Source organism: Oxyura jamaicensis, chromosome 1 (assembly GCF_011077185.1).
Source record: "Oxyura jamaicensis isolate SHBP4307 breed ruddy duck chromosome 1, BPBGC_Ojam_1.0, whole genome shotgun sequence".
NCBI classification, from domain to species: Eukaryota; Metazoa; Chordata; class Aves; order Anseriformes; family Anatidae; genus Oxyura; species Oxyura jamaicensis.
This window is the reverse complement of record NC_048893.1, coordinates 64,080,722-64,095,523: the sequence shown is the minus strand read 5'-3', so window position 1 is coordinate 64,095,523 and position 14,802 is coordinate 64,080,722. Positions and strand designations below refer to the sequence as shown.

Here is a 14,802-nt window from a genome sequence, read left to right as displayed (position 1 = left end):
TCCCAGCCATATATTTGCATACATGCATTTTAGTTTAAAATTTTTCTTTGGCCTGTTTTTACCCAAAGACAAACCTTGATATTCATTTATTGCCAAGTTATGAAGCAATTCTTATTCTGTAGTGCACTGGGTCGGTTGCATTTTGAGGATGAAAATAATTACCTCTAAACAAAAGTGTTTTTTTGTTTGTTTGCTATATTTTTTATTTTATTTTATTTTATTTTATTTTATTTTATTTTATTTTTTAAAGGTATTTCAGGTCACCATCTGTCTGCATTGAGACTGAGTGGGCCATACAGACCAGCTGCAAAAGAACAGACGATGCACTGACCCAGGCAGAACTCTGACAGATAAAACGCCCAGACTGGGCAGGTCTCCATGACTTTCCACAGGCATAGCCTGGAGTCTAGTATGCCATGCCCCTGTTCTTGATCCATTTTGCTCGTTGATACAGGTAGCTGTCAGACCATTTTTCCTTATCGTCCCTACTGAACAGCTAACATCAATAGTGGCATTACCTTTGCCTTCTTATTGCACTACTCTTTTTGCCTTTTGCCTACTTAGAGGAGATTCATGTTATTGAACTGTCTCCAGTGTTCTGCTGAAGTCAGATCCCTGTACAGAAACCATCACCCATTAAGGCTCCCCATGCTCTCATATGGCTGACTACACGAATGGGTTAGCTTGTTGGGTGAATTTACAAGCTGCAGAAATGCCATGTAGTGACCTCCAAAAATTATTTTGACTTGTGTGACTTAATCAGGATTTGAATTTAGGCCTCCTGAGGCAAAAGTAACAGAGCTTTGCATGTGTTGCCTTGTTCCTACGTTAAGTGAATACAGTTTTTTTTTTTTTTTTTTTTTTTCTTGAAAAGGAAAAGGTTGATCTTTGAAAAAGTCATCCAAAAGCCCAAAGGCTATTTAGCCACAGGGCTTACAGTTCTTTCATTACAGCTACTGCAGCAGTTCTATCTCTTACTGCTGCTTAGTTATTTAAAAACCTTTTCATCTTTTAAAGGCTTTGGAAATTCACTCCAAAAGAATAAAATGCTGATTTCAAGCATGGAAATATCCCCTAGGATGGTGGGTTTCCAAATCTAAAGATTTCGTTTCATCTTAGAATTCTGGGCTTTCCCTTCCCATCTCTGTTTATTTTGTATTTACATTTGCATGGCTGATTATCCAGAAAGGATTTTCTGCCTGTTTTATTGTACTGCTATTTTAGAAGGGCTTCTATTTATCTCAGTGCAGTCTGATAGCAAATTCTACCACAAGTATATCAGAACAGCACTGATTGCTGCATGCACGGGAATACACGAGCACATACTGTTCATTGATTTACATAGTCAATTAAGTCCTTAAAAATAAAGATAATGAAAAACAGTACTGTAAGCTGTAGATAATCACTACCTTCTTTACTAAGGGTAGGCACCACTATTGATTCTTTTTTTGTACTTGATCGGTGTATCCCATTTTCCTTTGTAGACAGTTCCCCAATTTTTGATATTGCTAGAAATCAGTTCTATATTTTAGATGATGAATCCAGCTTTCAGTTGTGAAATCACATCCAAAACTCTCAAATAAAATGCATGATATTTAGATCTCATAGCATACAGCTAATGAGTCTTCATCTGATAGACATGCTACCCACTTACATACTAGAGGTATGCTGAAGAAATAACTATCAAAGAATCTGAACGAGTTGCAACTGCGTAGCAGCCAACAAGACTGCCCTTTTGCTTTTTCTTGTGAATCTTATCAGAAACACCATGTAGACAAAATGAGCAAAATGTCCAGCACTGACTTCTAGATATGCTTTAAAAATCCACAGTACGGATGTTCTGTGGTAACAAGTCCCCTGTCTGAGCCCCAAACACTTCATTTAGTAATTCTGGTCACTTTGCATATTTAGGGAAACATGTCCCACACTTTTAGCCCTCCAATTTGAACACAGTTCATAGGACTGAATTTTGAAGATCACAGCTGTAGAGGATGCCATGAGAGCAGCTAAACTATATGCTATGACATCATGACCGCCTATCAGAGAGCCTGCAAGTACTGCTTAGACAAAAATCCCACTGAAATCAATGAAAAAAGACAGTATTGGTTGACCAGTTCTCTGCATAGGCAGTAAAAGACTTATTTTTTCACAGTGAGATTGGCAAAAAACTAGTTGTATTGCCTTACATCTTGAAAACAAGATGTTGAAACAAAATTAAACTCAAAGATTATAAATCGTCAGTACTCGAGCCACCACTTGTGTTCTGACCTGAGGCATATCCCCCACTCTTTTTCTTTCCTGTGGACTAGATAATGAACCAAAGCCTATTATTTGTGAAACTGCCTAGTAGATCTGGTCCAAACTTAACACCTCTGAAGATGATTACTTCAGAAGGCAGTGATCATCAGTTCTTGAAAAACGGGTAGTATGGCCCAAACAGCGCACCCACAAACAGAGGCACTCAAAATCCTAAGACACTTAGAAGTGTCCCAGTAGCTTTGCTCTTAATTTTATAGCTCTGGGGTAAAAGATTAAAGAATAAAGACAGGGAAGGTCTCTGTGGTGATTAGATAGCAGTAATTAGGAAAGAGCCTAAGGAAGAACAAAAGAAGAAAGAAGAGAGAAAGGGCAACAGAAAGACAGAGCTATTAGAGGTCCTTCCCATGCAGGAGCACTGGGCAGAGGGTGTCCACTAACACCCCTTTAACCATCCCGCGAAGAAGCTTATTTTTAATAGATAGCTTCTTTTCATACAGAGGAAGAGGGCTGAGAGGCCCAAAGTTGAGGCCTGAAGGGCTCATGAAAACTTCATTTCACAAAATAAGTGTCCCTTTTGCATAAAGCTCATGTTCAGCAGCAGATTTTTTGTGGCTGGTGGCCAACAGCAAGTCATTGCTGTTACGTTCAAGGCAGCAGTATAGGCAACCATGACAGTTGCATGTGCAGTTGTACATGAGAAAAATGAAACAGATTCAGGTCAGCATTTATGCAAATTAAGTATGGACACTGCTTTTTTTTAGTGCATTAATGCTGTGGCCCTTCAGTGCTCTGAACTATGGGCCCTCTTCCCTTACCCACCACCACTACAGCAGATGGAGAAGAAATAACCCCTGCAACCCCAGAGATGGGTTGCTCATACTTGCGTGCTTATTCTTTGTTAATTTTTCACATCCATGCCAAACCCTGCCAAAAAGATGATTAAAAAACCTCAATCCCACAACAATAAAAGCCAAGCACTTTCTTGGAGGGATGGGGGTGGATGGGGAATAAACGCCATGGAAACACATAGACAGATATATTCTTAGAATCAGATCATTCTCTTGTGTGGAAAGCCTTACTAAATCAAGACTAAGCGCTGCAAGAATAAATGGTTAGAAGGAAAAACAAAGGTGGCAAAAAATGGGGGTTGCAGCTCTGAGTTTAACATCTTCCACTTTGTGGCAATATCACTGTATTCCTCACATCTTCCTCATTGGCTGCAACAAGCTGTGGAGGGATGAGAAAAGCTCAGGATATTTCAATGCTGTCAGCAAAGTAAATTATACCTGTTGTTCAGTTTGTTTCCTGTTTTAATTTAATCTCAGGTATTGTAAAGGTGACCATGAACTCCAGTTTCAAGCTCCATTTAGTGACTCTTGGATGTATGATCTCTCAGAGTCAGAGACAGAAGGGTCTTCCAGTACAGCCTGTCTAACCCACTGCATCTAGCACATGCTACTCTGTGCTATCTTTGGGGATGTGATGCTTCTGAAAGCTTTGACTGATTCAGTCTGACTCCACTGTGGTGGCTCTGCTGTCCTGTCTTAGATTACCAAAATGTTTTCTTGTCTAGGGACTGGGCAAGCCTACCAAGGATTGTTCAGTTAAATTTGAGGAAGTCAGTCTACTACGTGCCAGTTCAGGCATTTATTCCAGAGACAGGTTAGTACTCTGGATCTGATCCAGAGCTGGCTCTAGTCCATCTATAATAATACCACAGTCTTCAGTTTATAGTCAGAGCCTTGAGGTAAACTGTCCCTGGAGGCACTGCATGTTATTTTCAGGGACTCAACCAAGCATTCTGGTGCATTGCCCAAACGACATGGGACAAAGCCAATATTCCAGAAATGATGGCAGGCTTGTGGCTGCTCATTATTAATATTTAATAATCATTGAGTAGATAAAGTAGAATCATTCAATCCTAGAATTCAAGGTGCAATGGCCAAGCTGTATGCAAAACATCCCAGGTCAAGGTTCTCCATTACCCAATGTATGAACAGCCCAATGCAACAATGTTCTGTTGCGTTTTGCATTTGCTCTGTACTCAGTTTTCATTTATAAATATGATTGCTTAATTGCAGGGGAATGGAGAGACCAGGCACTTAGAACCGAGGTGGCAGTAGACAGTCTCGCATGCAGTGTCACAGGGCTCCAGCTGCAGAAAGCAGATTTCACACAAAGATAAAAGCCTTTCTAGAGACAGGCACAGTCCAAGTTGTATTTAACTCAGAAGTGAAACTTCCCCTGAAGGACAGTAACAAATTGATTAAAAATAATTAAAAGGAAGCACCATTAGGGAAGGTTGAAAGAACCGAATCAGCTCAGATTAGAAAAAGATTAAGGGGACACAACAAATGCCTACAAATACTTAAATAGGATGTTAGAAACTGCACAGGGATTTATTTTCCTCCTGAGTCAACAGGACAATAAGAAATAACGGACTGCAGCAGAGACTGATTACTAAACACCAAATTACTCAATTTGAAACATTTGGCTTTACACCTGCTCCTGAAAGCTCCCAAGACTGAGGGGTCCTCAAAAATGGGCCTTGGTGCCTGCACAGGGGAGCAAGCTGTTGAGGCTGGCTGATCACGCTTTAAGAAGGGTCTTGAGAATAATAAATTCAATCTTTCTACAATGCATAAGAAAAATCATGATGTGTAGAGGTGTCTGTCAGCTCAAATGATTCTATGATCTGACTGCATGTGCGGCGAAGCCACCCGGTAGTTATATTGGGACAAAATATGCCTCAAAAGGCTGAGGCAGCGTAGTAGTTGTGCTCCTACAAACACTTAACACTTCCTTCAAAAAAGATCATTTATTTAGCACAAAGTAAATGAGGTTGTTTTGCAAAGATTTTCGTCTTGTCCAATATGGTTATTTTACATTTAAAAATTGCCTCCTTATAAGCAATTATCTTACCTGACACTATAGAAGTGTCAAACTGTTTTTCCTGACATTTTAATTTTGCATTTCAAAAGAAGCCAATCTATTCACAAATCTTATCTGTTGAGAGGAGATTGGAAAGTGTATCGATCTTATTTATGTCAAGTCCTTCTAGGGAATAAAAGTTTATTGCTTTCATGTCTCTGATTATCTTTTTGTTAGCATGTGGATCACAAGCAGTACTCCATGAAAGAGACAGGCTTCACTACAGATGTGAAAAGCTGAAGGAGACATGAGGGGAAGCGTGAAGAAGGAAGCAGGAAACTGAAGGTAAAATTTGAAATGCTACTTCAGTGGATTAAGAGTCCAGGGTTTGTGGAAGGTCATACAGCTTTCTAACTTTTAAACATGCAGGCTTAACCTTGAAAAGGGTGGCATAAGACAGACATGAGTTTCATGACCTTACTAGTTTATTTTTCAGGGTAACATGCTGAAATATGTTAAGGTGCCTCCGTTCCCACTGAGAGGAATCTAAGTACTTCTCCAAAGCTGTATTTCAGGAAATAGGAAGATATAATTGAAAAGTACTTACAGAAAAGTTCAAACCAATGGAATTGCTCCATGGGCTAAACATTTCCAGCCAAGTAATTCAGCCCAGAACCTTCTCTATGGTTCTACTGAGTCAGGGTCTTATTTTCAGATTTAAGGAGGGAGCAAAGAAAACTCCCTACATCAACATGTATGTCCTTGGAAGACCATCAAAACAGCCACAAAGGTACTGAACAGCCATCTGTAAGTCCTCATGTTGTACACATGACTGCATGTGGAATACCTAGGTGGCATAATGAAGATTTTACAACGTAGATAGAAGGTGAGATCCTGACTTTTTGAAACTGGAAATTTGACACTGAACTCAGCAGTATCAGACCGAAAACTTGGTGTCTAAATTGAATTTCAGAAGATCTAAGAACCTAACAGTCAGCTCAAAATTTGAATGCTTAGCACTTTTAATATTAACCCAGTAGTTTACATTATTAAGTTTAAGGAATGACTTCTGAAAATCACCACCCAAACATTCAGCACCAAAATTGTCTGAATTGCAGACAACTCTTTCTTATACCAACTATCTATCTCAGGACACAGTTGGAGAGAGGAGATATCTATGTCTAGATTTTTAATTTAATTAATTGTGCAGATATATCTCCTAATAAAGCAAAATTTAATTTCCATGACCTCGCTGTGGACACAGAAGAACTTTCAAATTATTGTTGACCTGAGAATAGAATAGTCTCCTATCTCTGCTCTCTTGTGGAGACACAGCCCCCAGTGGGTTTTTACCATGAGTCCACTCTTACGGGCTTAAAAATGTAAAGGACAGGGAGTAGACCTATGGGTGAATCAGGCTTCACTAAGTAAATGGTGGCTCACACAAAGTTTAAAATGCATACCTATATCCTACCCCACTTACTAAAACTTTTCATTCACTCTCAGAAAAAGAAATGCTGCATCTTCTGTGTTCTTTACCATCCAGAAGTATTATTTCTGTTGATCTGGCTACCTTAACCAGGAATGCCTTTTTCATGGACTATAAAACTTATTGTATAAAATGTAACAGAAATGGTTTGAGAAATCCACATATGAAATTGCTGTGTGAATGCTCGGAGGTGGTTTCTACATATGAATATTAAAGCTACAGTGCTTCTTATAGGCATGCCCTGTAGTAACTTTGCAATCAACATTTGCCCCCAGAGTAGCACAAACCTCTTTGCAGAAGGAAATACTCATCATATCTCAGATACCTACTCTACTGTATGGCAAACACTGATCAGTGCTGACTTCTATCCACTGTGTGAATATATAAAACAAAGAGGCAAAAAGTGACATGGGACAATAGTGTTCTTAGTATTGTTTACAGCAGCTTACGTATGTCTGTCATTTTAGGTGTTCAAGTGTTTACTCAAACTTGGTATTTCACAGCTTTTAAACATAGGTGATATATATATATATATATTAAAAAACAAAAACACAAACTAAATGTACTCCTGTTACTGCAATTGCGTCTGCATCAATAACTCTAGCTTTTGTAGTGTTGTCTAGGAATAACTGGGAACTGAGTATAGCAAATATTTTTGTTTCCACAGCAAGTGGAAACAAAAGCCATATCCTAAAAGTCTAACAATATGGATGCCCTTAAAAATAATGACCATCAATTTGTATTAATTTCAGGTCTCAGTTTACCATATAATCTCTCAAGGAAAAAGAACCACTCAGGAAATTAGTGAAAAAAGCTGGCTAAATATCAAACAAAATCCAACAGCTAAAATCCAAGTTGCTGCAGGGACACCATAAAAAATCAGACCATCTGCAGCAGTCATGGTGGAAAATCATTTAGCAGTGAGTATATGCTTTTGGCTCCTTTTATTAGATAACTGATAACTGAGTTCTGAATGATTCACATCCAGTCATGTAAATGACACATGGACCCAAAAGTGCAGGGATTGGCAGGGTCTTTTGTAAAATGTGCCCTTGGAGAAAATTATGATAACTTGTGGATAGCTTTCACAATACTAAATGACATACACTGCCAAAGCTATTTTCATGTTTATTTCTGATATCTTTTACTCTCTCCTATTTCCCCTGAACTACCCATAAATCCTCTCAATCACACAAAGGCAGATGGTGCTAGGAGATTGGAGGAATGTGAGCTAAATGTGACAGAAAGACAGGTATATTATATATAGCCATAGTAGAGCAGTAGAGTAGTTTTGCCCAGCTCCTACTCTGACCTAACATCTATTCTTCTCCATTATTTTATTAATTTATACCCTTTCTTCAAGTAAAGCTAATTTTCATGTTCTGATACTCAGACTTTCCTTGTGGTTTGATCTCTGCCCTTTATCTCAGGCATTAGAAGGAAGCTAGAATTGCAGTTTTAATCTAAATTTAAGAGGATAAAGAGACAACTGCTAGCTGTTCCACACAGAGAATATCTATTGTAGATAAGCTAAATCTTCAAAGGAAAATCTTGTAAACCCTAACCCACTGGTGGGTAGAATACAGCTTCAGGGTCATGTTTAAGAGAGAAGCTGATGTTGATTAACAATGCAAGCCTGCTTTAGTCCAGATTACCCTTTCATGTGTTTTGGGTCTTCAGCTGAACTCCATCATGTGTTGTAGCACAAGTCCTATTTACGCTGGAATTCCTATCATCTTGGAGAAACAGGTGTCATAACATGCCAGTTGTCAGATGTAGTCATAGTCCAGGGTTACCCTTATGCAGTCAGGACTCAGCTGTATGTGGATTAAATGACTGGACCATAACATATTGCTGCAAAATTGATGGAAGAGCTGAATCCAGGAGTGTTTATATCTGGTTTACAGGTAAAGGCCAAATCTGATTTTTAACTCCTATAGTGTAACTGCATTGCCACTGAATTACCCTAACAGGTTAGGGATTACAAGGGAGAAACAAAAGCCATTGAAATTTCCAGTTTTAGCGTAAAGGACAAGATGAGATTTATTTATAAATCTGCATTTAGATTAAAGAATGTAATCTTCTGGCTAAAGATGTTACACAGATTTATACTAATATCAGAGTAAGGAGAGAGTTAAGAATTAGTGTTAGGATAAAAGTCATAATCAGGAGTAGTGCTGGCATGAAGAGGGGTTTGTGAGACCTGTGAGCTGATCAGCATAGTGCCTTTGTTACATTAATGCCATGGGTAATGCACCCAGTTGCCTTTTACAAATACTTCAACATCAGTAATCTGGGGACGTAAGGAATAGTTCACCCCTGCAGAGAGGGTCTTCATCTGGCATTCTGGTCAACAAAGGTACATTGCGTATCTTCAAAACAATAAGCCATGTGCCAACTAGTAAGCCATGTGCCATCTTTCAACATTATAATTTCAATGGGAAGTCAATGTTTACATTTAACTGCACCATATAAACCCTCCCATTTCACTCACTAATATGCTGAGTTAATTAAAGCTCCATGCTGGCAACCATGCCTTCACTACCTAGAACAAGCATGAAAAACAAAGATCAAGCTGAAGCCCCAGAGTTTCAACATAGATGGAGCACATGAGCATGCCTTTCAGCTTATCATTTTCGGATACGTACCCAGTAGAGTACATCTGTCCAGCCCTCCATCGTGATGCACTGAAACACTGTCAGCATGGCAAAAGCGAAATTGTCAAAGTTCGTAATGCCGTGCTTGGGTCCCTCCCAGCCTGCTTTGCATTCGGTGCCATTCTGACACTGCCGCCCATGTGCAGACTGGGGGGCACAGGGAGATGGATCATCTTCTGCGGGCGTATCTTAAAGGAGAGGAGGGAGAAAAAGGAGATGAAGAGAATTAATTGCTATTTGACACACTGATAAGCAAGTAAGGATATCTGTTTTTAACAAATGTATTTTGCAGTGAATTTGACAGTTTCTCTTGAAATACACATAGAACTATTAATTTTAATGGGCATAGGGATGTTTTGTTGTGCTTTTCTTTTTGTAAAGAAAAGAAAAAATGGCCATATTGTCAAATTTTACAGTCAAAACTGAAATATATATTTTTTTAACACATCCTCCTAGGAGGAAGAAATAATGCCTTTCAACATGAGAGGGAGCATTAGGTCAAATCTATTACATTTCTTTAGGCTGCATGTTATGACCAGTGTTTTCATATTGCAGTCACCTGGCCTCTGGGTTAATCTCAGAAAGGAACTGCAACACTGACTGGCACTTTGTTGAAGGAGGCTAAACCCCTGCAGCAGACTGGCTTCAGTGCTCTGGCGATAGGATGATATGGTGCTGGCACTGCTAAATTACAGCATAGAGTCTCTGGAGCTCTGCTCTTTTGGAGTTCAGAAGCTATGTGGCATTTTATCAATAGCCCCGTGGCACTTAGAAGCTTTATAAGACTCTAATGCTTGATTATCCACCCTTTATTCTGTACAGGTGTTACCAAAGATCTCAGAACCTGTCCAACAAGCCTGCCTAAATGCCTTGGTATATAAAAAATGCTATAAAAAAATCTTCTAAGCATGAAAACTCCCGCAAGATTTTTTTTTTTCTATTTTTATTTTTTTTTCCAAATATACAGACTTCAGAGTCTTGTGCCACATCTATAACAGAAACAGGTATCTATGTGTGGGGGAGCAAGTAATTACATTTTTTTCTTATTCTGTATGGCTAAAAAAATAAGTTTCCAAAAGTTCTGATCACCAAGGCATGTCAGCAATAGAATTAGTATTAGAATTAGATGCTGTTGTGTAATATTGACAGTGTGGAGAAAGATACATACACTTTAAAGATGTAAAACAAGACTGACAATTCATTACAGCTCTCACATTTCTAGAAAATGAAATTTGCCAACATTAGGAAAGCAGAAAATACAGAACTTCTGAAGCAATTTCCTGTTGTACAATGTTCTCTTGATTATGTGCACAACCGGGTCCTAACACTGGCGCCCACCACCACACAGGGAATTATTGCTGCTCACGTTGAATAAATCAAATGAAAAAAGAGCAGATGGTTAGATGAGTGAGTGACAATACAAATTAATTATTTTGAAATTTGAATTATCATTTCTGTGAATAATTTCAAAGTTCTTTCCAGATAGATTGGTGAAAAAAGTTTATTTCTATTAATATACTTTTTTTTACTTATTAGCTGCACCTATAATGACAGTCACAGACTGTGATTTAAAAAGACGGATACTAGTCTTTGAGTAGATATTCCTTCATAATGATGCTGGTTTAAAACAGAGATGTGTTTGGGCACAGGATTAATAATAAAATAGAAGCATTGATCATTTCCATGATGCCATCTCATTTCCAGCTCAGTCTGGTAGTGGTGAAATCATTGTAACTTTATTGTTGCTTGAGACTGAGGCTGGCTTTTAGTGCCAAAGGGCCACATTAAAGAATCCACTACTGTGTTCAGCAGGAACTGATAGTTTTACTTGTAGCCTTGACAGACCAGCCAAAAGCTGAGTGCTCAAGATGAGCAAGCTAAACTCTCACCGTTACAGACAGTCTCTCTGCATCAAAGGTGATTCACATCCAAGGAGCAGAGCAGAAAAAACACTACTGTGAAACCCTGAACAGGTACCCAGCAGGGAGCAAGAGCCACCCATCTTCTGTGCTAGCACAAATGTTCCATTCTGCCTGGAGTCTCCCTCAGAAAATCTTTGTATGTTACCAACCTTCCTTTTCACATATACACCTAAGCAAAGGACATCTATGATCTTGCTGCTTCATCACTTTTTAAAAATGTGGACTTAAGGGGTCTTCATCTGTTTTGGTCTGCCTTTGAGCAGAGCACCTCCAGTTTCTGCCATTGCTGCTGCAGTGCATCACTCGCTGCACACTGGCATGAGTAAATGACAGCGATGTCCCCAACAAACACAGTGTCTGCATAATGCCTCAGTGTCTTCTGTTTCTACAGATGTGAGCCAAGGAAGCTGTTCAAATGGTTTTCCTTTCACTGAGAGGGATGAAGTTCAGGAGAAGAAATGAGATTAAAGACAACGTACCAAGTATTCAAGCAATGAAGGAGCTAGTCTTGTGAGAAAGGACATTTCCATTCATCCTGGAGATTTCATTTCACTGCAGCGGGTAGACCAGCAGCACCAAAGTACTTTTTCTCCCACTCCCTGCACTTAAGGATCCTAATAAGTGTTTGTTCCATACTTGGCTGTCATTTGCACTAGTACATGCAGACTGTCAAATGGCTGCGTAAACCTTCCCTCCTGTCAGAACATCAACACCTGAAACTCACTTTGTACTGGTGAAAAACTTCACTTGAAAGATAAAAAGAAAAGGAACAGGGCTCCGTATCACAGAGAATTCCCCTTACCTATCAGCCCCCCTTGCACGTGGTAGCAGGTCTTATGCATCTTTCCCATGAATAACTCCAGTCCGATGATGGCATAGATAATAATGACAAACAGCACCAGCAGGGCAATGTGCAACAAAGGGACCATGGCCTTGATAATTGAGTTTAAAACAACCTGGAGACCTGCAGAGAGAACAGAAAGAAGCACTTATTAGCAAGAGAACAAAATTCAGAAAAAGTACCTGAGAGAATATATGTTGAATAATAATGTCATTTTAAACTTGTTCCTCCTCACCTGAACTCATTTTCTTGATGATGCAAAGATGTACATTTACAGAGCATCTTCCTTCCAGAAGATTCCTGACACTTCACAAATTTATCCCTGAAGCCTGAATCACAGACTGAAGTAAAAGTTCCCTGCCACTGGAATTCCACCACTCTGGAAAGGGAATACCTTAGCTGTTCTGCCTGTTCTTGACCTAAGGTGTTTCTCAGATGGTATCTGGGAGAGTTAAAGCATGGGAAAACAAAAAACAAACAAACCAAAAAAAAACAGAACTGAAGTAGGACAAGAACAGGGATACATACAAGAGGGCAAATGGTGGGGTGCCACAGAGCCCCACCGCAGAGATGGCAAACTGAAGTCATGTCTCTGCTCTGATTCTGGGTTCTTCCAGAGGTGAAGCCAGTCTCAGGCAGAATGTGAGCTGCTAAAGGACGACCAAATCCATACTGACTGAGAGTTTGTGGCCATCTTGAGATCTCCCTACACTTCAAATTCACCTCACCTTACTTCAGTCTGAACGAAGGGAGACTAAGAACCAGCAGTGCTGTTTTTGCCCCAAGAGTTAGGTATCACTCTGTAACAGAGGTGGTCCAGGTCCCCAGCAAGGGGTATGAACAAAATGTTATTATACAGATATCATTAACACATAAGTACTATTCACAATCAAGCCATACATTTGCAGCATGGCCTCGTGACTTGCAAGCAAGGTGACTTGTAGCCTGCTTTGCTAAAGTGCTAAGCAGCTGCACTCTCAGATGCAGTTGACACAAGCTGCAGAGTCATGTGCCTCTCTGCCTCCTTCTTCTCATTTGTACAACCAGAATAACAAAGCCAGCCTCAGAAGCTTTTAGTAAGGATTTGCATTTAGAGTATCTTAATGTTATCCTTGCTAGTGGCAGTGATGGCAACCACTGCCATTGGCAGGTTATTAATGTTGGAAATATCGAGAGACCTCTAGAACTCCATAGTCTACAAATACCCAGATCAGAACAATTACAAGATCATGATTTTGCAATGACTGAGAGCCAGAAGCCATTAATGTCTCCTGCAAAAGCTGTCATCTCCTCAGAGAAGTTGATATTAGCTGTGATTTTTGAAAAATGTGATTCATGAGTTGGAAATGTCTGTTATACTTCTGCCAAGAGAATATGTGATAACAATTAACTTTTAAAATCTATCATCTAAGATCTTAGATTTTTTTTTTTTACAAATAATTTTGATACTTTCTAGTAAGAACGACACGTCTCTTGACAAGCACTTTTACTCACAGGCGATCCACTCGTCAGCTCACAGCTAAGGCTGAGTCTTTGTGTTTGGTACCCAGCCATGATGGAACTCAACAGAAGCAATCAAAGGTGGTATCATCCCCCAGGCAAGGAAGATCATTCACTGCCTGCTAGTAATCCAAAATGGGCTATGAGCTTCCTCCAGTCAGGATGTTTTTTAAGGTTTCTGCAGTCTGCATCTACCTGTTAATGGGTCATGCTAACATCCAAAGGGGGCAATATTCTACATGAAATATTCTGGATTTCACAAAGAGATCCTTACATGAAGTACAATACTGACAGGATCAAAACTCATCCTATACAAGAATAGGATGCTCTGCTTGCTCAGTTACCTCAGGGAACTTACTTTGAATAGGTAATGTCACTGGGAAAAAATATTGCTGTGATTACACGAAGCAGTCAACCTTTTCCCCTAGCTGCTCACCTCATTCAGCCTATTAATTCTAAATATATACAGAAAATGAACTGCAGTGTACATCAACATTTCTCCAATACTTTACATTAGTAGAGAATGTGACGTTCACCAGAAAGTTAAAGCAATGTCCCACCTTCCCCCCAGACAATGAAAAACAATATAAGGAAGTTAAAATACTGCAGATGGCTATGAACCTGCAAAAAACAACAACCAAACTCTGAAGATTAAAATATTTGTGTCTTCAAATAAACCTACACAAAAACATAGAAAGGCCTTTATTTTTAGTGATTTTAGGAACCTTGCTAATCTAAAACATAGCCAAGATTGCAAGGTCAAGAGTCCTAATACCAGGTCTTATGTAATTTACTCTTAATTATTTTGCTTAATTGATTTAATATTCATCATAGGATATACCTAGGGCTCTTCAGAGGGTAGCGAGGACAGATACAGTGAGGAACAAAAACCTCTCTTGTTTTAAATATAGCTTCATTATTGCTCATGCCATGAAAGTGCTTCATCGTACTACAGATGTCCAGAGAAGATAATATCTGTACAAACCAATGCCCTTTCTGTTAACAAAGCAGTGCCTGTGAAATCAAAGGCTTGCACCAAAAGCATGAGAAGACAAGGTGTTCATACAGCCAAGGGACCATGTACCACCAGAAGCTTTACAGGTGCTTCAGCTAGTCTAATTAAAGAAAAGCTTCTTTAGGATAATAAATTAACCTTGTAGAAGAGATGAGCTACTGAACACTGTTAGCATGAATTGATGTGTGTGCTGTGCAGCACCCGATTCAGGCACTATGTCTTCAAATCCAGATAATTCCAGTAATTAG

At 39.3% G+C, this 14,802-nt stretch overlaps 1 protein-coding gene across 37 annotated transcripts in view; it reads right to left on the bottom strand.

The window, feature by feature from the left end:
• CACNA1C (calcium voltage-gated channel subunit alpha1 C) overlaps positions 1–14,802 on the bottom strand; it is a 436,365-nt gene that overhangs the window by 161,857 nt on the left and 259,706 nt on the right. For 36 of the 37 annotated variants that reach the window (XM_035346227.1, XM_035345985.1, XM_035346220.1 and 33 more), the window contains exons 6-7: positions 12,001–12,162; positions 9,268–9,464 (exon numbers count right to left, since the gene is read on the bottom strand). In XM_035346227.1, coding sequence (XP_035202118.1) covers positions 9,268–9,464; positions 12,001–12,162 — 359 coding nt within the window. Of the gene's footprint in view, positions 1–9,267; positions 9,465–12,000; positions 12,163–14,802 lie in introns of those variants that run through there. The other variant, XM_035346235.1, reaches the window with a different exon arrangement.